This window comes from Heterodontus francisci, chromosome 32 (assembly GCF_036365525.1).
Source record: "Heterodontus francisci isolate sHetFra1 chromosome 32, sHetFra1.hap1, whole genome shotgun sequence".
In the NCBI taxonomy this organism is placed as follows: Eukaryota; Metazoa; Chordata; class Chondrichthyes; order Heterodontiformes; family Heterodontidae; genus Heterodontus; species Heterodontus francisci.
Genome location: NC_090402.1, coordinates 14832345 through 14857708, shown reverse-complemented (window position 1 = coordinate 14857708; position 25364 = coordinate 14832345). Strand labels below are relative to the sequence as shown.

General features: G+C 46.2%; 1 protein-coding gene and 1 pseudogene across 1 annotated transcript in view; both read right to left on the bottom strand.

Moving 5' to 3' along the window:
* fpgs (folylpolyglutamate synthase) overlaps window positions 1–20865 on the bottom strand; it is a 50961-nt gene extending 30096 nt beyond the window's left edge. The window contains exons 1-9 of the mRNA XM_068012307.1: window positions 20677–20865; window positions 14782–14916; window positions 14076–14129; window positions 12979–13043; window positions 4651–4765; window positions 3481–3558; window positions 3060–3121; window positions 2716–2818; window positions 2201–2278 (exon numbers count right to left, since the gene is read on the bottom strand). Of these exons, the coding sequence (XP_067868408.1) occupies window positions 2201–2278; window positions 2716–2818; window positions 3060–3121; window positions 3481–3558; window positions 4651–4765; window positions 12979–13043; window positions 14076–14129; window positions 14782–14916; window positions 20677–20850 (864 nt within the window). The 5' untranslated portion in view covers window positions 20851–20865. The remainder of the gene's footprint in view (window positions 1–2200; window positions 2279–2715; window positions 2819–3059; window positions 3122–3480; window positions 3559–4650; window positions 4766–12978; window positions 13044–14075; window positions 14130–14781; window positions 14917–20676) is intronic.
* Window positions 11072–12270, bottom strand: LOC137347386 (CDGSH iron-sulfur domain-containing protein 1 pseudogene; annotated as a pseudogene).
* Window positions 20866–25364: the final 4499 nt, after the last annotated feature.

Genomic DNA, 25364 nt, shown 5'->3' with positions numbered 1-25364 from the left:
GATGCATTTTGGGAGGACTAACAAGGCCAGGGAATATTCAATGGATGGTAGGACCCTAGGAAGTACAGAGGGTCAGAGGGACCTTCGTGTACTTGTCCATTGATCACTGAAGGCAGCAGCACAGGTGGATAAGGTGGTTAGGAAGGCATATGGGATACTTGCCTTTATTAGCCGAGGCATAGAATATAAGAGCAGGTAGGTTATGATGGAGCTGTATAAAATGTTAGTTAGGCCACAGCTGGAGCACTGTGTACAGTTCTGGTACAGGATGTGATTGCACTGGAGAGGGTACAGAGAAGATTCACCAGGATGTTGCCTGGCTGGAGCTTTTCAGCTATGAACAGAGACTGGATAGGCTAGGGTTGTTTTCCAGAGAAGGCTGAGGGGGGACCTGATTCAGGTATACAAAATTATGAGGGGCATCGATAGGATAAAGAGGAAGAAACTTTTTCCCTTAGCGGAGGGATCAATAACCAGGTGGAATAGATTTAAGGTAAGGGACAGGAGTTTTAGAGGGGATTTGAGGAAAACATTTTTCACCCAGAGGGTGGTTGGAATCTGGAACACACTACCTGAAGGGGTGGTAGAGGCGTGAACCCTCACAACATTTAAGAAGTATTTAGATGAGCACTTAAAACGCCATAGCATACAAGGCTATGGGCCAAGAGCTGGAACATGGGATTAGAATAGATAGTTGTTTGATGGCCGGCACAGACACGATGGGCCGAAGGGCCTGTTTCTGTGCTGTACAACTCTATGTCGGGTAGGTACACCCACAGTGCTGTTCGGAAGGGAGTTCCAGGTTTTTGACCCAGCGACAGTGAAGGAACAGTGATATAGTTCCAAGTCAGGATGGTGTGTGACTTGGAGGGGAAATTACAGGTGCTGCCCTTGTCCTTCTAGGTGGTAGAGATTGCGGATTTCAAAGGTGCTGTCTGAGGAGCCTTGGTGCTTTGCTGCAGTGCATCTTGTAGATGGTACACACTGCTGCCACTGTGTGTCGGTGGTGGAGGGAGTGAATGTTGGTGGATGGGGTGCCAATCAAGCGGGCTGCTTTACCCTGGATGGTGTCAAGCTTCTCGAGTGTTGCTGGAGCTGCACTCATCCAGGCAAGTGGAGATTCCATCATACTCCTGACTTATGCCTTGTAGGTGGTGGACAGGCTTTGGGGAGTCAGGAGGTGAGTTACTCACCGCAGAATTCCCAGCCTCTGACCTGCTCTTGTAGCCACAGTATTTATATGGCTACTCCAGTTCAGTTTCTGGTCAATAGTAACCCCCAGGATGTTGATGATTGACCGGCACTGAAGTGGGGCGCAGCATGGGGTACAGATTCAGTCCTGGCCACACTGCCTCTCATGGTTGAATAGCCCATTTGCATTCACCGTCAAGTTTCATCTGTCACATGGGTAAGCCAGCACAGCCGACCTCTATGGCAGCGTAAACCAGTCTGGTTCAGCAACTTCAGAACAGGGACAATAGTACGTGCGAGCAAATGGGTGAATGGTGTTCAAATCTTTCCCAGTCACCAACTCCGTTCCCACAAACAGGACCCTTAACATGACAGCAGATCCCGGTTGAAAGGTTATTGAGCTGAAACATTAACTGTTCTCTCCCCGATGCTGTCTGACCTGCTCAGCATTTTCTGTTTTTACATCAAATCCCTGTGGATGGAGCTGAAAGCTGCTGCCTGTAAACATTGGAAGTATCACAACATCTGAGAAAGTTCCCTCTGGGTAAATGCAGGCACACTGACCAGGTTTGAATTAGCAATACAGCCACTGTGACTGACCTCGGGAAGGAGGAGGGGAAGGGGAAAGAGACTTCCGATTCCCCCGTGGACTGCGTGACTGCTGCTGGAGAATGCCGCAAGAGCGCCAGACAAGCACGGAATCAAGACTAGGCAATGTTGCCCCCGTGGTTACGTAGCCTGCTCAGGCTCACTGCCTGTCCCTGCTGAAACATGGAATGATAATGGAGCACTGGCAGACCCCTGGCAAGAGTCAGCCAAATGGCGACATGATTTAAAATCTGCACATGGGTAAATCTTTGTTGCAGCCTGAGGGACATGCATCATTGTCACTGTAGGTACAGCAGTGCTCAGGTTTCAGCACAAGGAGCTTTCACCCGAAAGGGGCACTCAGTCAGAGTGTGAATGGAATTATTTTGTACGTCCCTGCCCACTCCTCAGGACCACTCACCCCGATTTCCTTTGCTCTTTCAACAAGGACAGCCATCGGGCCACTGGGTTGTGGAACAGTGAATGCTGGGACCCCTGGCTGGAAAACAAGGAAATGCCATTAACTTACAATAGAGTGAGGTCAGGATTACTGAGTGATGGAAAGTGGAGGGGTGAAAGGGAAAGGTTAAAAAAAGAATGAACGTGAGTTTATTTATCACATCCTGAGGACACATTAAAGTGCTTCATATCCAATTAATTTTTATATTTGAAGTGGAGGCAGATATAAAAATCAAAAAACAAAGCATTCCTTAACCCATACACACATTTCACAAGTGGAGATTTTAAGCATACATTGCTCAATATGGAGGGCTGTTTTCAGTTCTCAATGATTCAGCTTCTGTTGGGCACACAGAGCTCAGAGCTGGGCTGTTATATGAGCAGATTCTCTCACAAGCAGGACTGGGGGATGTGTGTCTCACGCATCTGTAAGACGATTGTATTACGAGGTCAGGCTAAGCAAGGGTCTCCTCTTACCTTGAAGATTCCTCCTTTTTGCCAAGCAATTTTCTCCATGGTGTCTCCTAGGATACTGACATGATCAATCCCCAGTGATGAAACCCCTGACACAACGGGACGCCTAAACATTTCAAGCAAACAGGTGATCAGAATTCTGCTCCCTCAGGGTTAGTGAGTAAATCTAAATAAAGAGCAGGCACTACCAGACATATTGAAACCAAATATGTAGGTCTGTAACCAGGGAGGAGGAGGAGGGGGGGGGGGGGGGGGAGGAGGGGTGGATAAAGAGATGGGGAGATAGACAGACGGTGGCCAGGGCGGGGGGAATGAGAAACATCCCCAGCCAAATTAACATTTATTACCTGATTATGTTGGTACAGTCATAAGCTCCACCAATCCCGACCTCTATTATTGCTAGATCAACCTGGAGGGAACGTAACAGTGAAACTCAAAGATTATTTTTTATCTTAATTTACAGCAAACTGTATCCATCAGTGTTATCAAACAAAATATTAAGAGCTCTGCTGATTTATCGATATTAATCGCCCCTCTCCCACCTAAAGACTTTGCTCACATTAGAGCCAGACCACCCACTAACTCTAATTTGCAGCCAGGAGCCTGTGAATCGAGTTGTCCCTCGATATTGCAGCACATTTACATCACATGTCTAACAATCCTGCAGGGCTAGGCAATAGGACACTGAGTCGCTGGCAAGAGTGGCATCGCTTGGCCCCTTGTTCACCCTCCAGACTAAATGGGATGGCACAGAGCTAGGCAGGTTACCTTTTCATGCAAGAAGACGTGGAATGCGAGGATGGTGAGAAAACGGAAGTATGCAGGCATGGGCCCAGAGTCAGTATCCTGCGCACGGTATCGAGAGAGAGGAGAAAAACAAAGAAATGGGTTAGAGGTGATTCTAGACTTGTTTCACCCCCCAGCGCAGGAGCAAGCACCCCCCCACCCCGCTCCAAAAGCTATATTATACTGGAGCCACACACTCATGGGCGCAAGCCTCACTAATCTAGTTAAAGTGCAAAATGGCACAGTCCAAAAAGCTACCGTCTTCAGCAAAAAAAGGGCAATTCTCAGGCCTGAGTGTATATCACACAGGCAACAGTGCAGGGACGGCAGTGCACATTACACAGGGACCATAGGTGGCAGTGCAGGGATGATAGTGTACAGCGCACATTACGCAGGGGACAGTGCATAATCTGGAGGGATCATCACTAAGAGGACAGCACACTGTCTTCCATGATTGTGTTTTAGTTCCAGTTGCAAACTCCAATCAAAATTTGTTTGTGAAAGGCCTTGAGATGTTTTAATTAAATAAAGGCGCTACACAAATGCACGTTGTTACTGTTATGATCATACCTAATGTAATTTGTATTAGATCATTCCACACACCAGCACACCATGGCTGCTGTGTGTACTGTCTGCAGGATGCACTGCCACAAATCACCAAAGCACCTCCCAAACCCACCACCTCATTATCTAGAAGGTGCAGAGGAACACCCTCATCTCCAAGTCTCACACCTTCCTGACGCAAGCTAATAATCGCTGCTTCTCCTATCATCACTGGGTCAAAATCCAAGCGATCCTCACCCAACAGCACTGCAGAAGCACCTTCACTACACAGACTGCAGCGGTTCAAGGAGACGGCTCAGCACCTCCTCCTCAAGGGCAATTAGGAATGGGCAATAAATGCTGGCCTTGCCAGCGATGCCCACTTCCAGTGAATGAGTAAAGGTAATAATGAACAAAGAAAACCAGCGTGTCTCTTATTGGCTGCAGCATACAATTGCCACAACATCCTAATAACACCGTATTATAGGCAAAAGAATCCTTTGGCAACACAGAGTGATGACGAAAATTATCCATTTATACAGACAGTCTAGAGTCTAACACACACATTGGGAACTATGACAATACCCAGAAGGCACATACCCAGCTTACCTTAGATTCATCCAATCGGCTGTAAACCTGCCAGAAGTACTTTGTAAAGAGGTCTTTGCTGATTGGTTTGCCATTAACTCTGATTCTTTCCCTTACTTGCACCAGGTGTGGGGAGCTATTTACAAGGAGAGGATGGTTAGAACACACCACCTGGAAAACAGGCAGACAGGGGAGAGAATACAACAGAGTAAAAGTGCACATGCGAGCATATTGGGGGAGTGGTGGGTGGAAGGGAGAGACACAGATGGAATAGAGATTAGAACAGGAAGACAGTGGCACAGAGAAAGAAAAGTGAAAGAATTGACGGCGGGGCGGAACAAACTGGACAGTGACAGCAGAGCACTCAACCACGTATCATGGGAAGAGGGAGAGGGAGGGAATGAGAGAAATAGAATGAGTACAGAAAGAAAAAGAATGAGGGAGAAAAAAGAAGGAATGAAAAGCAGAGAGGAAGAATAAGAAGAATTTTTTTTTTAAAAACAGTGATTGTGGTCAATTGCTGCCTTGTGACTCTCTAAACAGACAGTTAAGTACCAGAAAACTCTTAATACAAAGCTGCTGTCGTGAGATTCCACCATCCATGACAAAGTGGAAAGAATCCATTTTCAAACCACTGGAGCCAAGGGCAACACAATCGTCCAGTTGTCCAAAAATTAGATCTGATGACAGGCTTGGAGAACACGATTTTATGAGGATGATACAGCGGAAACTTCAGACTCACTTCTGTCCCACGACGAGCAATTCGCCTTTTTAATATTAGGATCAATTATATGGGGGAATGGTAGCATAGTGGTTATGTTACTGAACTAGTAATCCAGAAGCCTAGACTAATGCTGAGACTCGACTTCAAATCTCACCACAGCAGCTAGTGAATTTAAACTCAGTTAAATAAATATGGAATAAAAAGCTAATCTCACTAACGGTGACAATGATCATAAAAATCCATCTGGTTCATTATATGAAGGAAATCTGCCATCCTTACCCAGTCTGGTCTTCATGTAGACCCAATTCAGTGTTTTTGACTCTTAACTGCTCTCTGAAATGGCCTAGCAGGCCACTCAGTTGTATCAAACCACTACAGGAAAGACGAACAAGAATAAAACCAGACAGACCCCCCACCACCCACCCCCAGCATCGACAATGGCACACCCTGCCCAGTTGACCCTGCAAGGTCACTAACATCTGGGACTTGTGCCAAAATTGGGAGAGCTGTCCCATAAACTAGTCAAGCAACAGCCTGACAGTCATACTCAGCGAATCAGCCAGTCTTCTCCATGAGCCCACCAGCATTTTCTTTTATTCATTCATGGGATGTGGGCGTCACTGGCCAGGCCAGCATTTATTGCCCATCCCTAATTGCCCTTGAGAAGGTGGTGGTGAGCATGACAGACCCACCAGAGGTGAGGCACAAATATAGTCAGAAAAGAGTGACCCGGGGAGTCTTCGACATTGACCCTGGAACCCATGAAGTCTCACGGCATCAGGTCAAACATGGGCAGGACTCCTCCTGCCGATTACCACTTATTGCCCTCCAACAGTTGATGAATTCGTACTCCTCCATGTCGAACACCATTGGAAGATGCACTGAGGGCAGCAAGGGTGCAGAATGTACTCTGGGTGGGGGACTTCAATGTCCATCACCAACAGTGGTTCAGTAGCACCACTACTGACCAAGCTGACAGAGTCCTGAAGGAAATATTTCTCAGACTGGGTGTGCGGCAGGTGGTGAGAGAACCAACATGAGGGAAAAACCTACTTGACCTCATCCTCACTATTCTACCTGTTGTAGATGCATCTGTCCATGAGTCTTGGCAGGAGTGACCACTGCCCAGTCCTTGTGGAGACAAAATCTCGCCTTCACACTGAGGACACCAAACATTGTGTCTTATGGCACTGCCACCATACTAAATGGGTTAGATTGAGAACAGATCTAGCAACTCAAAACTGGGTATCTAGGAGACATTGTGTGCCATCAGCAGCAGAATTGTATTCCACCACAATTTGTAATCTCATGGTCTATAATATCCCTCACTCTACCATTACATCAAGCCAGGGGACCAACCCTGGTTCAATGAGTACAGATGGGCATGCCAAGAGCAGCACCAAGCATACCAAAAAATGAGGGTGCCAACCTGATGAAGCTACAACACAGGTCTTCATGCCAGCTAAACAGTGGAATCAACATGCTATAGACAGAGCTAAGCGATCCCACAACCGATGGATGAGATCAAAGCTCTGCAGTCCTGCCACATCCAATCACAAATGGTAGTGGATAATTAAACAACCAGAAGAGGATGCTCCACAAACACCCCCATCCTCAATGATGGTGGAGCCCAGCACATCAGTGCAAAAGAAAAAACTGAAGCATTTGCAACCATCAGCCAGAAGTACCAACTGGATGATCCATCTCTGCCTCCTCCTGAAGTCCCCAGAATACAGATGCCAGTCTTCAGCCAATTTGATTCACTTCACGTGATATCAAGAAATGGCTGAAGGCACTGGATACTGCAAAAGCTTTCGCCCCCAACAACATCCCGGCTATACTGAAGACTTGTGCTCCAGAACTAGTCGCATTCCTTGTCAAACTGTTCCAGTACAGCCACAACACTGGCATTTGCTTAAAGTGGAAAATTGCTATATATGTCCTGTCCACCAAAAACAGGACAAATCCAATCTGGCCAATTACTGCACATCAGTCTACTCAATCCTCAGCAAAATTATAGAAGTTGTTGGCGACAGTGCTATCAAGCAGCACTTTCTCACCAATAACGTGCTACTCAAACCACTCGGCTCCAGACCTCATTACCACCTTGGTTCACATAATGGACAAAAGAATTGAATTCTAGAAGACAGACTAGAGTGACTGCCCTTGACACCAAGACAGTATTTGACCGAGTGTGGCATCAAGGAGCCCGAGCAAAATTGAAGTCCATAGGTATCGGGGGAAAACTCTCCACTGGCTGTAAGATGAATGTGGTTGTTGGTGGCCAATCATCTCAGGCCCGGGACATCGCTGCAGAAGTTCCACAGGGTAGTGTCCTCGGCCCAACCATTTTCAGCTGCTTCATCAATGATCTTCCCTCCACCATGAGGTCAGAAGTGGGGATGTTCACTGATTGCAGTGTTCAGTAACATTCACCACTCCTCAGATACTGAAGCAGTCCATGTCCAGATGCAGCAAGAATTGGACAACATTCAGGCTTGGACTTCATAAGTGGCAAGTAACTTTCGCGCCATACAAGTGCCAGGCAATGACCATCTCCAATGAGAGAGAATCTAACCAAATCCATAGCTGAATCCCGCACCAACATCCTGGGGGTCACCACTGACCAGTGAAACTTAACTGGACCAGCCATGTAAATACTGTGGCTACCAGAGCAAATCAGAGGCTGGAAATTCTGTGGCGAGCAACTCACCTCCCAACTCCCCAAAGCCTGTCCACCATCTACAATGCAGTCAGGAGTGTGATGGAATACTCTCCATTTGCTTGGAGGAGTTCAGCTCCAACAACACTCGAAACTCCACACCATCCAGGACAAAGCAGCCCACTTGAATGGCACCCCATCCACCACTGGCACACAGTGGCAACAGTGTCTACGATCTAAAAGATGCACTGCAGCAACTCGCCAAAGCTCCCTCAACAGCACCTTCCAAACCTGTAACTTTTACCACTTAGAAGAACAAAGGCAGCAGTCCCATGGGAACATCACAACCCACAGATTCCTCTTTAAGACACACACCATCCTGACATGGAAATACAATCACCATGTACCTATTCCTTCACAGTTCCTGGGTCAAAATTCTGCAAATCCCTTCCTAACAGCACTGTGGATGTACCTATATCGCATGGGCTGCACCAATTCAACAGCCCACCATTACCTTCTCAAGGACAAGTAGGGGTGGGCAATAAATGCTGGCCGTGCCAGCAATGCCCACATCCCATGAATGAATAAAAAACAGCATCAGTGTTATCAAAGGGGACACTTCTCCACTTTTTGTCATCCAATATTATCAAGCATCCCAAACACAGTTCAGATTAGATGTAGAGTAATGCTGCCTCCACACTGCCTCGGGAATGCGCCTTAACGGTCCTCCACTCTGAGGTTCACCCACTGTACCCAACATGACTTTAGAATTAGAACATTACAGCGCAGTACAGGCCCTTCGGCCCTCGATGTTGCGCCGATCATCTGACCTACACTATTCCATTTTCATCCATATGTCTATCCAATGACCACTTAAATGCCCTTAAAGTTGGCGAGTCTACTACTGTTGCAGGCAGGGCGTTCCACACCCCTACTACTCTCTGCGTAAAGAAACTACCTCTGACATCTGTCCTATATCTTTCACCCCTCAACTTAAAGCTATGTCCCCTCGTGTTTGCCATCATCATCCGAGGAAAAAGACTCTCACTATCCACCCTATCTAACCCTCTGATTATCTTGTATGTCTCTATTAAGTCACCTCTCCTCCTCCTTCTCTCTAACGAAAACAACCCCAAGTCCCTCAGCCTTTCCTCGTAAGACCTTCCTTCCATACCAGGCAACATCCTAGTAAATCTCCTCTGCACCCTTTCCAAAGCTTCCACATCCTTCCTATAATGCGGTGACCAGAACTGCACGCAATACTCAAGGTGCGGCCTCACCAGAGTTTTGTACAGCTGCATCATGACCTCGTGGCTCCGAAACTCGATCCCCCTACTAATAAAAGCTAACACACCATATGCCTTCTTAACAGCCCTATTAACCTGGGTAGCAACTTTCAGGGATTTATGTACCTGGACACCAAGATCTCTCTGCTCATCTACACTACCAAGAATCTTCCCATTAGCCCAGTACTCTGCACTGCTGTTACTCCTTCCAAAGTGAATCACCTCACACTTCTCCGCATTAAACTCCATTTGCCATCTCTCAGCCCAGCTCTGCAGCCTATCTATGTCCCTCTGTACCCTACAACACCCTTCGACACTATCCACAACTCCACCGACCTTCGTGTCATCCGCAAATTTACTAACCCACCCTTCTACACCCTCATCCAGGTCATTTATAAAAATGACAAACAGCAGTGGCCCCAAAACAGAACCTTGCGGTACACCACTAGTAACTAAACTCCAGGATGAACATTTGCCATCAACCACCACCCTCTGTCTTCTTTCAGCTAGCCAATTTCTGATCCAAAGCTCTAAATCACCTTCAACCCCATACTTCCGTATTTTCTGCAATAGCCTATCGTGGGGAACCTTATCAAACGCCTTACTGAAATCCATATACACCACATCCACGGCTTTACCCTCATCCACCTGTTTGGTCACCTTCTCAAAAAACTCAATAAGGTTTGTGAGGCACGACCTACCTTTCACAAAACCGTGCTGACTATCGCAAATCAACTTATTCTTTTCAAGATGATTATAAATCCTATCTCTTATAACCCTTTCCAACATTTTACCCACAACCGAAGTAAGGCTCACAGGTCTATAATTACCAGGGCTGTCTCTACTCCCCTTCTTGAACAAGGGGACAACATTTGCTATCCTCCAGTCCTCCGGCACTACTCCTGTCGACAATGACGACATAAAGATCAACAACAACGGCTCTGCAATCTCCTCCCTGGCTTCCCAGAGAATCCTAGGATTTAGCCATTTCCCACACAGAAAACCCTGTGGCATCCAAGTGAGATTGCAATGCCAAGCTACAAAGGTTTTTGTGATAGCAACTAGGCTGAAACGGCCTAAATTCAAGACCTTTACAGCCAGCAAACAAGGAAGACCATTATCCCTTCAGTCCAAAGAGAATTGTTTTTACAGTCTATGCGGGATCTGAACCCAAATCCCACAAATGAAAGTGTTCCATCCCTGTGACAGATTCACATTTCTAATAATAAAAAGTCTGCGTACTTTCTTTTCCCCAAACAACATCCAATCCTTTATTCTTTTGACTTTTGTAAAATGATCAAAATAATATATTTGTCAACTACAATTTAGAGAAAATGATCTTATTGCATTGTGCTACTCCAATAGTTTACTTTATACATACAGAAAGAAAATAATAGCAACCACAGACATTTTGAAGAACATCTCAAGTGATATCATGGCCAAGATTAGGGTTTTCACAGTCAAACAGAACAGACCTTGCTGAAAATTAAGGTCTGCACCACACAGCTTACATCGATTTCATTTTACACTTGCCATGATGTCGTGCAGCAATTATTTGATGATTAACACAAAACATGTTCTATAGCTTTTTTTTGTTAAAATATAGGGCGGCACAGTGGCGCAGTGGTTAGCACCGCAGCCTCACAGCTCCAGGGACCCGGGTTCAATTCCGGGTACTGCCTGTGTGGAGTTTGCAAGTTCTCCCTGTGTCTGCGTGGGTTTTCTCCGGGTGCTCCGGTTTCCTCCCACAAGCCAAAAGACTTGCAGGTTGATAGGTAAATTGGCCATTATAAATTGTCACTAGTATAGGTAGGTGGTAGGGAAATATAGGGACAGGTGGGGATGTTTGGTAGGAATATGGGATTAGTGTACGATTAAGTATAAATGGGTGGTTGATGTTCGGCACAGACTCGGTGGGCCGAAGGGCCTGTTTCAGTGCTGTATCTCTAATCTAATCTAATCCTTACATCAGGCTTCTCTTTTTTTGATTATCAGTGGCCCTACATTGTCTCCAGTTTCTTCATTGTGTTTGGTGTGAGAACCATCACACATTGGGAACTGTTTAGATCGCCAGCATCTACAATACACAGCTTTATCTCCCAGGCCTTCAATATCGAATGCATGCATTACTTTAGGGGTATCCTTCTGGATGTCGAGGTTAAAAAAAAGTCTGTGTACAGTCTTAGTAACAGGAATCCAGCTTTCACTTTAAATGTTAGGTACTCTCAGCTGCTTTTCCAAGCTAAGGAGGATACACATTACGGTCAAGGTCCTTTCAAAGACATCACCCCTAAGCAACATTCCTCAATGTCTATCTGCTTAGGTGTCAGTCAATTCAATTTGGTCAGCTTGACATATTGGGCAGGTATAGGCAGACAGGTCGAGAGATGTCTTTCAATCTTCCTCTAAAAACATCATTCTGAATCTGTGAGTATCTGACAACCTAACGGAGGCCACAAGTGATACATTTTTAACAGTTTTTGTTACAATATATCGTCAGAAGACTTTGACTGGCATTTACCATGGGAGACAGAGTAGACCATTCGGCCCCTTGAGCTGCCCTGCTATTCAATTAATTATAGCTGATCCGTATCTCAACTCCAATTAACCGCTTTTGTTCTATAATCCCTTGACACTCTTATCCAAGAAAAGTTTATCTATTCCAGTTTGGAAATTTTCAATTGAACCAGTACCTAGATCTGGGCCGACCTCTGCCAGTCAGCAGGCAATGAAAACAAGCAGACCAGAGACTGTAATCGCACAAAAAAGAAACACAAGGTTATCAGGCTCGGGCATTGAGGCTGTCTGACATTAAGAGTATAAGAAATAGAAGGAGTCGGCCAGTTAGCCCTTCGGGTCCGCTCCGCCATTCAATAAGATCATGGCTGATTTTCTACTTCAGCTACACTTCCTACATACCCCTTGATTCCCTTAGTACCCAAAAACCTGTGGATCTCAGACTTGAACATCCTCAACGACTGATCTTCCACAGTCCCCTGGGGTAGAGGATTCCAAAGATTCACAACCTTTTAAATGAAGAAATCTCTCGTCTCAATCCTAAATGGCTGACCCTTTATCCTGAGTCTATAACCCCCTAGTTCCCAACTCCCCGGCCAGGGGAAACAACCTCCCAGCATCTACCCTATAAGTCCCTTAAGAACTTTATATTTCAATAAGAACAACTCTCATTCTTCTAAACTTCAGGAAATAAAGGGAGTACGTGAACAGGAGAAGCATTTTTGTTGTTTTCAATTTTCCAATGAGGAATAATAAACACTTTTCATTTCTACATTAAAAGGTGCTACACAAATGCAAGTTGTTATTGTAAAAACTACTGTTTGTGCCATATTTTGTTCAATTACACTTTTACCATTCAATAAAACTGATAATAGTTTGTAATCACAAGCCACTATCTATTTATTCTCATACTATGTGCAGAAATGACTTGGCATTGAGATATATTCCAGATCAGGCATAGTGATAAGGTTCTGTGTTCAAGGCCAGGTCATAGGAAGCAAGTGCTTATCTGTGGGGGGGGGGGGGTGGGGGGGAGGGGCGGTGGTGGTGATCCTATAACAATGAATTGATCTATTGTAAAATCCCCAAAAGATATAACACGATCCCGCCCCATCATTCAGAGTTTATTAATGTTCAACACACAGGACTCTTCATTTTACCTGTAGAAACCAGTCTTTAATCCATAATTGTGTAATATCTTCTCACAAAATGCACACGTTGAGCCCTAAAATAAGCAAAAGTAAACTCAGGTCACCATTTAAATGATGGACATTAACAGCAAAGTGGGAAAAACAAAAGAAAACACACGAACATACATTCTGGAGAAATGCTGGTCAGCAAAGAACCCACTTAACCCTAAGCAAAAGTCCCTATAGTGGGAGAGATCCTAGATTTCTGTCACAAGTCCTTATTAAAGATTTAAAAAATAATGCTTCAGAACCAGATGGAACTTTTTTTTTAAAGGAAGCATCGTACCTTATCAGGGAGACAGAGATATAAATAAATATCTCTTTACCCCTTTATGGTAACTTGCTGTGTGTATATTGGCTGCTGCATTTGCCTTCAGAACAGTGAATGCGCTTCAAAAAAGTAATTTTTTGGTTGTCATGTGCTTTGAGACATTCTGAGGCCAGGAAAGATGTGATAAAATGCAAGCTCCTTCTTTAAATAACCTCCAGCAACCAACAGACAGAAAGCAATGATTGTTGAGAAGCTCCAAACACCAACACCTTCACATTGCTGACAGATGCTAAAGAATTCATAAAATGATCCCACCCTCTGCCTCCTGTCCTCAAACACACTGTCCCAACATTTCCTTTGTCACAAGGGGAGTGGCTGTCTATTACAGAAGTTAAGAGAAGGGACTTTCAGTCATTCCCTTTTTCTATATAACCCCCCCCCCCCCCCCCCACCTCTCATGTCACAGATCACCCACCAAGACACCGAGCGTGTAGCAAGCTTCCAAACTTTTGCTGACCCCACTCCTCAGCAGATGAAGGGCGATGCTCTCACTCACAGTCTGGGAGTCCCGAGATTCTGCACTTCACCCCCTTCAACCAGGGACACAAGATCAGGAAAGTGTACATGGGAGGGAAATCGAGGGGGACGACTCTCAACCCAGAGCACCAGCACATTAGCTCCAGGTGTAAAACCCTCAGAATTGCAGCATAAAAGAAAACAAACCACAAAGCAAACAGAAATATTTACAGCTGCCTCTGTCGTTTTTAAACCCATTTACCTTTAGTCATGGACTGACCTTGCCTTTTGTCCCAGTCACATGGATGATGGCGAGCTGGTCCAGCTCCTCAATCTGCCGTTGACAAAAGAAAAGGCTCAAGGTTATTGGAACATTGCAACTTCTAACAAGAGAGAGTGTCAATCATGTGGAGTCCTTCTGGTGAGGATCTATTAGATTGGGACAAGTGCCACCCTACATTCTCCTTCCCCTCCCCTTCCCTGAAGGCGTTGACTCTGGCAAGGTTCAGTAGCACAGGTCCCACTGCCCTTGGGTAAATGACCAACCTTCGTGGACAAGTCTGGAGAGTGAATACCCTGGCAGCTTACTCATCCACCCAATGCCCACATCTACATCTTTTCCAGCAAGCATAACCAAATGGTGCTCAGAAGCAGAAAACCATGGTTGATTTTACCTTCTCCAGTCACCCAGACACTGAGGCCAACTGTGGTGTCCCCATCACCTCAACCAAGAACAGCCCCAGATCATGCCTATTGTCTTTGTTCTATCTTCCTTCACCCATCACATCTCTTGCTCCCAGGTCACTGTCATCAGGAAGCACAGAAGAATGGATGGGTGACTCCACCTGGAAAATCTCCCTGACCCACCCAATAGGCAATGGGTTGACTGGATACCTTCACTTGAAATCAATTACTTGGGTGGATGGTTGATGAGGTACATCGACCTGAATCTCCCCACTCAACCAACAAAAGCTCTAAGCCTTTACCGTCATTCCAGCTCTGTACACAAAGGATTTCATTGCTTCCAGAGTGCCCTGCTTTTGACCGCGCTCCTGCTCCCGTCGGATCTGCTCCAGGGTGCTGGCATTGGTCTGGAGGGTGTTCAGTGCTCGTACTGCGTCCTGGAGCCAAATACAAAGACACAGGTCAACTAAACATTAAAAGAATCATCGCTTAACAGTATCATACAGCACAGGCCATTCGGCCCATCATCTTCTGTGGATTGGAAGCTTAAAAATAAATTTAGACTTTACAATTCTGCAACACACCAGGCCCTAGAGTACCCTCTGGAAAGGTAAGATGGAGGAGGTACACGGCAGAGTTAACGCTCCCCACAACCCATTCCTGAACACAAAGGGTCACTTGAGACTACTCCACTCAAAAGGAAATGATAAGCAACAGTCGCACAGACTAAGGCAAATGGTCAGAATTGTCACAGTTCTGCACACACTCAGAGAACGCAGGTCTGAATTCTGGAAGTGTGGAACTTTCATACTGTGTCCCAACCATACAGTTACAGAATTTACTGTTCCAAACTGTGGTTGAGTATTACAGCAGTGGTGGCAATCAGTCCGGCACTACAACTTCTGGTAGTCATATTGCTGGGAGCTACTTGAACTGATCAACAATGAACCTCATCAAATTAAAAGTATAATAAAACACTACTGCAAACACAGCAGGTTGGGGGTTAGCTGTAAAATGCAATAGACAGGTTACCTCTTCGGGTGCATGGCTCTTTATCATATCGAAAAATGAAGGTTCATCATTGTTAAAGTGGCTTAAGTGCACTTTGCCCTAAATATGTCCAGTTGACACATGAGGACACATTGCAGCCACCAAGGAGGGATTCCACAGCAGCAATATAACACCAAAGGGAAGATAAGTGCTCACGATCCATGTAATCCAAACCCCAGGATTAGATTCCAGTCTGTAACACACTCCTGGATATCCATAACCATCCAATCTCATCAAATGGATTCAGCCTAAGGCATACGAGGTATAAAGTGTTCTTCTACATCTTCTCACTGTACTACCCACAGCATATCACCATAAATACTGGGTTAATGACCAGGGACTCGATTAGTCTTTCCTGGTTCTGACTTTCAATATACCAATTTTTAAAATATTTTTGTGACATGAATTAACCCGGTGTGAGGTTGAGCTGTGTAACCAAGGCAAGCCCCAGGCTTGATTCCTGTCTTGCATTGATGGGTACTGACTCTCGCTGGGGCACAATTCCACGGGTCCCGGCCACCCTCTGGTGCCTCATTCAAATACTCCCCCTTAATGCAAGCCTAGACTGTTGAGACCTGGCAGCATGCAAAACCACGTGGGGAATCGCTGGATAGGCCTAGTCCAGGATCTTGTCGCAAATTGCAACCCCCGACTACCAAACTAACTAATTAACTATTTCAGTGTAGACCATGCATCAAACCTGGTTGACGAGCTTCTGTAGCACAATTGCTGAAACACGGAGGGAGCTACAATGCCTGCTCATAAACCACCACATACAGGGCAGTATCTTGGGCAACCACAGAGAACTGGGAAGGCGGAGGAGTTGGGGGCTTGTTAAAGAGTATGAAAAGAGAGTCAGCTAACAATACAGCCCAGTGGTGTGCTGGCAGTGCCAGCGCCTAGAGGAAGGTCCAACTGCCTGATCCTTCAACCTTAGAATGCAGAAGAGATACCAGAATCTTGAGGTAAAAGGCGGCGCAGTGGTTAGCACCGCAGCCTCACAGCTCCAGTGACCTGGGTTTGATTTTGGGTACTGCCTGTGCAGAGTTTGCACGTTCTCCCTGTGACCGCGTGGGTTTCTGCAGGGTGCTCCAGTTTCCTCCCACAGCCAAAGACTTGCAAGTTGACAGGTAAAATTGGCCACTGTAAATTGCCCCTAGTGTAGGTAGGTGGTAGGAGAATGGTGGGGATGTGGTAGGGAATATGGGATTAATGTAGGATTAGTATAAATGGTTGGTTGTTGGTCGGCACAGACTCGTTGGGCTGAAGGGCCTGTTTCAGTGCTGTATCTTTCTATGACTCTATAAAAAAAAAATGTATGGAATAACCAATATCATTTTTACACAAAGTGTTTTATGCTCCCCCATAGCTTTGATGCTGATACATACAGACCAGGCAGGTCCCAGGTACGATTGCCACTCTGTGCTAAATGAACTGATCTTAGCCTGGGAAGGGGGTTCACAACCGGTTGGGGGTGGAATTGGGAGAAATCAGGCAAATATCCAACTCCTGACTGCCACGGGATGATCCCTAATGTAAAGTATGCACATCCGATATCTGGGCTCACACACAAGCCAAGTTACTACCAGACAGCCAGAAATTATGGAATCAATTCCATCAACACCTTGGTAGTTGTAACTACAAAGAAGTGTTTATAAACGTAACTCAAGTTTATTACCACCTGACACTTGGTGCAGATCCAATGCTTTTCATTTATGCAGCTTTTTGAGTGATCCTCATACCGTACTCATTCTATCATTAACTTCGGCACCTGCATCTGGTTTAACCTGGCTCCAAACCGAGGACAATGTCCAGCTGGAAATGTAAACACTCCACTCCTCCTGCACAGTAAATTCCAGCGAGTACAGACTGATTTACAGAATTTACAGTGCAGAATCAGGCCATTCGGCCTAACAGGCCCATGCTCCACACAAGCCTCCTTGTACCATTCCTCATTTCACCATACCAACACATCCTTCTATTCCTTTCTCCCTCAAGTGCTTATCTAACTCCCCTTTAAATGCATCTACGCTATTTGCCTCAATTACTCCTTGTGGTAGCGAGTTCCACATTCACTCTCTCACTCATACTCCCTGGGTAAAGAAGTTTCTCCTCAATTCACTATTGCATTTATTAGTGACTATCATATTTGTGGCTCTTAGTTTTGGTCTCCTCCACAAGTGGAAACATCTTCTCTACCTCTACCCTTTCATAATCCTTTTAATAAACACAGAGAGCAGAACTGTTCACAGCACACCAAGTGCGGCCTCACCAAGGATCTATACAAGTTTAACATAACTTGTTTGCTTTTCAATTCTATCCCTCTAGAAATGAACCCCAGCATTTTGTTTGCTTCATGTGATTCATTGCTTTCCACCAACCCCACCGCCGATCTTTACCTTACTCACAGGTTTCTCACTCTTGGCCAGTTACCTAGAGATGCCCCCCCAGTTACCAGTCCCCTTCACCCAGAACAACTGAGTTCAAGGACACAGACGTGGGAATTTAATCTACATCATTCCGCACCTACTGTTTTTCTTTGAGAACTCAATAAAATGAAAGGAGGCAGTCTCTCCCAATCAGGCAGCGGTAACTGCACTACCCAGAGCAACAAGGAGCAATAGAGACCAGCAAGGACACAGGATCAAAACACTGCCTACAAGGAGTGTGCCAATCCCAGTTAAGGTGCTACAACTTCCCTCAATAGTCCCAGGCTTGGTAGGGAGCTCAAAAATGTCAGCCACTGTGCTTCCTGCTCCAGAAAAGCCCAGCTCAAAGTCCAAGTAGGTTGGCAGAGCAGGAGGGTAGAAATGCTACCCCCAAAACTAAATCTCTCAGTCTAATCTCACACATGACAGGCAGCTAAAGTACCAGGGGCTGCTGTCTCCTGTGGAACTGTACCTCAGCACCTCCAGAGGAGGAGGTGGAAGGAGAAAAGCACATTTAGGGTTCTCATGAAAGTACCTTGAAACATTTAAGTAGGTTTCCATGCCTGACAGAAAGCAAACTTCCATCCCATCAGTCCGACACAGATTTCAAGTCACAAAGGGAAAATGGAAGCACACTGGTCCTGTCTCAGATTTTAATGGGAGTGATGAGCAAGAAGGACTATTACTCCCTTTATAAATCTAGGGATTGTGGCACCGTCACAGAATTTTGCCAGGAAACGGAGGTGGACTCTCTGTTGCTTCTTTTGAAAATATTTGTTCCGAGGAGCTGGATAACATAGGCTAGGTCATATTTTATTGTCTATTATTCCCCCATCCCTCTGCTCACCGCTGGAGGACATACTTCAGCCACTTAGATCTAGAATTCCATCCCTAGATGCCTCTGTCTCTCCGCCTCAAAATCAACCTCTTTGATAAAACTTTTTGTTACCCCTCCCGATCTTTTCTTCTTCGCCTGGCATCCATTTTTCCTTACGTCTTGTGAAGACAGTGCTGTAGTGGTAGTGTCACTGAACTAATAATCCAGAGGCCCGTGCTAATGCCATGGGGACACAGGTTCAAAGCCTGGTGGAATGGCAGCTGGTGGAATTTAAATTCAATTAAATATTCAATTAGTAAAATTCAATTCTTTAATAAAAATCGGGAATTGAAAGCCAGTGTCAGTAATGCTGCCATGAAGCATCATGGATTTTCATAAAATCTAGTTCACTAATGTCCTTTAGGGAAGGAAATCTGCTGTCCTTACCTGGTCTGGCCTACATGTGACTCCAGACCCACAGCAATGTGGTTGACTCTTAACTGCCATCTGAAACGGCCTTGCAAGCTGCTCAGTTATCAAGGGCAGTTAGGGTTGGGCAACAAATGCTAGCCTTCCCAGCGACGCTCACATCCCATGAAAGAATATAAAAAAAGACGCTCTTATAAATGCAACTTGTTGCTTTTGTTATGAGAACTATTACTGTGAATATACATCACTAATGCTGCAATGGAACAGTCCCAGCCTCAGAAAGGAGGTCAGGAATCTTGGCATTAGTTCCATCTTCCTACCAAGCATGCAGTAACCTTTAGGAATCTGGTAATGCTTACTATGCATGGTGCAAGGTCTACCTCGTCCGGGAAGGAAATGAGTAAAAGTTAACAAACCAACACCAGGGCACGTCTGTCACTGTCTCACCCATGGCCTGAAACCTGGGACAAAATGACTTCAAACCAGAAACATTAACCCCACCAACAAAAAATTATATAAACTGCTTGCAGCCATTTAAACTGACAGTAACTGAGCAGGAACCCCTTTAGAAGGACTCCTCCCCAGCCTGTAGTGGGACCATCTGTCAGGGCCACACAGCAGAGAACCTGGAGACCCAGGCATCAATACAGGAGAAATTCCTCCTGGGATTTGAAGCTGAGGATTTCAGGGAGAAAAAAAAAACAAAGTTACTGCTGCAACATTTACTCACTTAATGGAGCAACAGGAGCGGGGTGGAGTGGAGAAAAATGATTCCCTGCCCGAACCCCAAGTATCCGAACCACCCTCTGCCCACCACCCCCCCTCCAGAGTGTCCAAACCCCCCCCCCCACCACCCCAAGTGTCCAAACCACCCTCTGCCCACCACCCCCCCTCCAAAGTGTCCAAAACCCCCCCACCCCGTGTCCGAACCACCCTCTGCCCACCACCCCCCCTCTAGAGTATCCAAACCCACCCCCCCCACCCCAAGTGTCCGAACTACCCTCTGCCCACCACCCCCCACCCCGAGTGTCCAAACTACCCTCTGCCCACCACCCCCCCTCTAGAGTATCCAAACCCACCCCCCCCACCCCGAGTGTCCAAACTACCCTCTGCCCACCCCCCCCCACCCCGAGTGTCCAAACTACCCTCTGCCCACCCCCCCCCACCCCGAGTGTCCAAACTACCCTCTGCCCACCACCCCCCCTCTAGAGTATCCAAACCCACCCCCCCCACCCCAAGTGTCCGAACTACCCTCTGCCCACCACCCCCCCTCCAGAGTGTCCAAACCACCCCCCCCCCCCCACCCCAATGTCCGACCCACCCTCTGCCCACCACCCCCGGAGTTCGAGTGTCCGGTACCAACAAAAGCGCGGGCAGGTACCGGACTCCAGGCCGTCGCCGGGGACTGAGACTCGGCTCCGGCCCAGCCCTGTGGCCGTGTCCCAGTCCCCGCCGGTAGCAGCTGCTTTTACCTGGTACTCCATGGCGGGGAGGCACAGGGCCGCTTTAGTCGGAGCCCTGCTGTACCTTCTCCTCCAGACGCCTGGCAATGTTCTGTGACCCGCCCCTTTCCTCTCAGCTCCAGTTACTAAACTCTTGTGAATGATCAGCCAAGCCCCCGTCAGAGCGCGGAACAACCGCGCCATCACTGCCCCACACGCCGCTCGACCAGAACTCTAACCTCTGACCTCCAACTCTAACCTCTGACCTCCTGGCACAAGAGTAGTGTAAAGGGGGCGCCATCTTTAATACTGGCAAAAGTTTTTTTTGAATTGAATGAATTTATTTACAGAATCACAGAATAATACAGTGCAGAAGAGGCCCTTGGGCCCATCGATTCTGCACCGATGCATTAAAGACACCTGACCTGTCTATGTAATCCCATTTGCCAGCACTTAGCCTTGAATGTTATGACGTGCCAAGTGCTCATCCAGGTACTTTTTAAAGGATGTGAGGCAACCCGCCTCTACCACCCTCCCAGGCAGTGCATTCCAGACCGTCACCACCCTCTGGGTAAAAAAGTTCTTCCTCAAATCCCCCTTAAACCTCCTGCCCCTCACCTTAAACTTGTGTCCCCCCTCGTAACTGACCCTTCAACTAAGGGGAACAGCTGCTCCCTATCCACCCTGTCCATGCCCCTCATAATCTTGTACACCTCGATCAAGTCACCCCTCAGTCTTCTCTGCTCCAGTGAAAACAACCCAAGCCTATCCAACCTCTCTTCATAGCTTAAATGTTCCATCCCAGGCAACATCTTGGTGAATGGCCTCTGCACCCCCTCCAATGCAATCACATCCTTCCTATAATGTGATGACCAGAATTTCACACAGTACTCCAGCTGTGGCCTTACCAAAGTTCTATACAACTCCAACATGACCTTCCTGCTTTTGTAATCTATGCCTCAATTGATAAAGGCAAGTGTCCCATATGCCTTTTTCACCACCCTATTAACCTGCCCTTCTGCCTTCAGAGATCAATGGACAAACACGCCAAGGTCCCTTTGTTCCTCGGAACTTCCCGGGGTCAGGCCGTTCATCAAATACTTCCGTGTCACATTACTCCTTCCAAAGTGTATCACCTCACACTTTTCAGGGTTAAATTCCATCTGCCACTTTTCTGCCCATTTGACCATCCCATCTATGTCTTCCTGTAACCCAAGACAGTCAACCTCACTGTTAACCACTCGGCCAATCTTTGTGTCATCCGCAAACTTACTGATCCTACCCCCCACATAGTCATCTATGTCGTTTATATAAAATGACAAACAATAGGGGACCCAGCACAGATCCCTGTGGTATGCCACTGATCACTGGCTTCCAGTCACTAAAACAGCCGTCTGTCATCACTCTCTGTCTCCTACAGCTGAGCCAATTTTGAATCCACCTTATCAAGTTACCCTGTATCCCATGTGCATTTGCTTTCTTGATAAGTCTCCCATGTGGGATCTTTTACAGGAATAGGAATGGCCATTCAGCCCCTGCACGCATCGTTCCTCTATTCAATGAGAATCATGGCTGATCTGCATCCTAACTCCATAGCCTTTGCCCCATATCCATCAATACCTTTGGCTAACAAAAGTCTAATGCCACATTTAAAATTAACAATTGAAGAGTTTGGCAGTGACCTGTACTTAGACATTTAATAATTGAATCAGAAAGTTACAGCCCGCGGCTGTCTATTTGTTTTAAATTACAATATTTCACTGTTTTCCTCACCATCATTCTTTCTTGGAAGTGTCAGCTCCATTAAATAAAACAATTACTCTCCAGCTCCACCCCCACCAGCCCTTTCCCTGGGTATGGCCTTCATATCCACTCCCTTAAGTCCAAGGGACACAGACTTGAAACGATATGGCAGATAATTGGTTTAGCCATCCACTGCCAGATCTAGCTAGACCACTTAAAACACTATCAGTTCCTGCGCTCATCTGCTAAAACTGCTCACTACTCCAGGATCATCTTGGAATGCTAAGGTAACCCCGATCTTCTTTACTCTAATGCAACCGTCCTCTTAAACCCCTCTCCCCTGACCCCTCCACCCTCATATGCAACAAGTGCAATGAATTCATGGACTTCTTTGTCACGAAAATCAAGACCATCTGATCAGCTGCCTCTGTCACTTCCCTTCCTTCCACTCACCCACCTGGCCAAACTTCCTCCAATGCTCCCCCCTGCCCTAGCCCTGAACCCGCATCTTTCTCTAGTTTCTCTTCTATCTCCCCTCATTCCCTCTTTGAGCTCATCTTATCCATGAGATCCACTTCCTGCTCCCTCAATCCTATTCCCACTAAACTGTTGATCACCCAAGTTCCTCTCCTGGTCCCGTTAGCTGATATTGTTAATGGTCTCTTTCTTCAGGTGTTGCCCTCTCTCCTTTAAATCTGCCATCACCACCCCTCTCCTTAAAAACAACCCTTGTCCCCACCATCCTTGAAAACTACCATCCCATCTCCTACCTCCCTTTCCTCTCCAAAGTCCTTGAACATGTTGTCACCTCCCAAATCCACTACAACTTTCCCAGAACTTCATGTTCAAATCCCTGCAATTAGATTTTTGCCCCGGCCACAGTAGAGAAATAGCTCGTATCAAAGTCACAAATTACATCTTATGTGGCTGTGACAAAGGTAAACTTTGCCGCCCCGTCCTTCTTGATCTGTCTGCAGCCTTTGAAACGGTTGACCACACCATCCTCCTCCAACACCCCTCCACTGTCTTCCAGCTGGGTGGGACTGCTCTCACCTGTTACATTCTAGCTATCTAATTGTAGCCAGAGAATCACTTGCAATGGCTTTTCTTCCTGCTCCCGCACTGTTAGCTCTGGTGTCCCCCAACTATCTCTGCTTGGCCCCCTCCTATTTCTCATCTACAAGCTGCTCTTTGGCAATATGTACGCTGACGATACCCAGCTCTACCTCACCACCACGTCTCTTGACTCCTCCACTGTTGCTAAACTAGCAGATTGCTTCTCAGATATCCAGTACTGAATGAGCAGAAATTTCCTCTAATTAAATATTGGGAAGACCAAAGCTATCATTTTCATTCCCAGCTCCAAATTCCATTCCCTAGCCATTGACTCCATCCCTCTCCCTGGCAGCAGTCTGTTCACAACCTTGATGTCATATTTGACCCCGAGATGAGCTTCCAATCTCATATTCATTCCATCACTAAGACTGCCAATTTCCACCTCTGTAGCATCACCTGACTTCACCCCGTCTCAGCTCATCTTCTGAAAACTTCATTCGTGTCTGCATTACCTCTATACTTGACTATTCCAACGCATTCCTGGTAGGTCCCCCACATTCGACCCACTGTAGACTTGAGGTCATGCAAAACTCTGCTGCCCATGTCTAAACTGGCAACGTCTCATTCACCTATCATCCCTGTGCTCGCTAACCTACATTGGCTCCGGGTCTGACTGGAATGCTCCGTGGAGAGCTGGCATGAACTCTATGGCCAAATGGCTTCCTTCCATGCTGGAAATGTCTCCATGACTCTAGGATGTGGATGGCCATTCCATCCACTCTACTTCATGCCTTCAGAAAGACCTGCACTTCCCCAATTCCAGTGAATAGTTTTTGTTTTACAAATAAGTTCAGGGTATTTGCCTGCATCGCATTATCCAAGGATCCTATTCCATGTGTTGATCACTCTGTGTGTGAAGAACTTTATGCCATCGCTCCTAAATTTGTCTGTTACTGTTTTGAACCTACCTTCTCTTTCCCTTATGCAATTTAGTTTAAAGCAACTTTCCATATTTACTTATCCAAATGGTTTACTACCCAAGACTACCACTAAGATACCTTCATTTGTGGCTGAAATGCCCATGTTCTTCCAGTGTTGGCTCATAACTCAGACCTTTAATACTGGGATCAACCACATGGCTCTTAGTCATTACGGCACAGAAAGTGGCCATTTGGCCTATTGAATCCATACAGGTACTACTTCTTTGTACTACTTCTAGCATTGGAATGTTACTCCTGTGACTCCGCGACCAGAATTGGACACAGTATGAGGTGTGGTCTGACCAGAACATTTTAGTTTAGGAAAGTCTTCCCATCAAACTCTGTTTTGCCTATATGGTTTATCATTCTAGTTGATCATTCCAGTTCTGATGAAAGGTCACAGACCTGAAACGTTAATTCTGTTTCTCTCTCCACAGATGCTGCCAGACCCGCTAAGTATTTCCAACACTTTGTTTTTATTTCAGATTTCCAGCATCCCCAGTATTTTGCTTTTATTATTATGGTTCTTCATTCTATTGGTTTTGTTCATTGCTCGTTTGGCTATTGGTGGATATGTTAAATGTCAAATCTACTAAGATTCTTGGATTTACATTAAATTTCACTGGACATTGTTCAGCCCACCTGTATAGTTTGTCCAAGGCTGGCTTGGCTCAGTGGTAGCATTCTCACCTGAGTCAGAAGGTTGTGGCTTCAAGTCCCAATCCAGAGCACATAATCTAGTCTGACACTTCAGCGCAGTAGTAGGGAATGCTGCACTGCCAGAGGTGCTGTTTTTCAGATGAATGTTAAACCATGGCTGGTTTAGTGGGAAAGTGTCCTCTCCAATTTTTCCCTACTGGGAGGTACTGAAACTCACATGGCAACTTCTCACTCAACACATCGCCGATCAGAAACTACCTGACCTAAAAATCATAACTT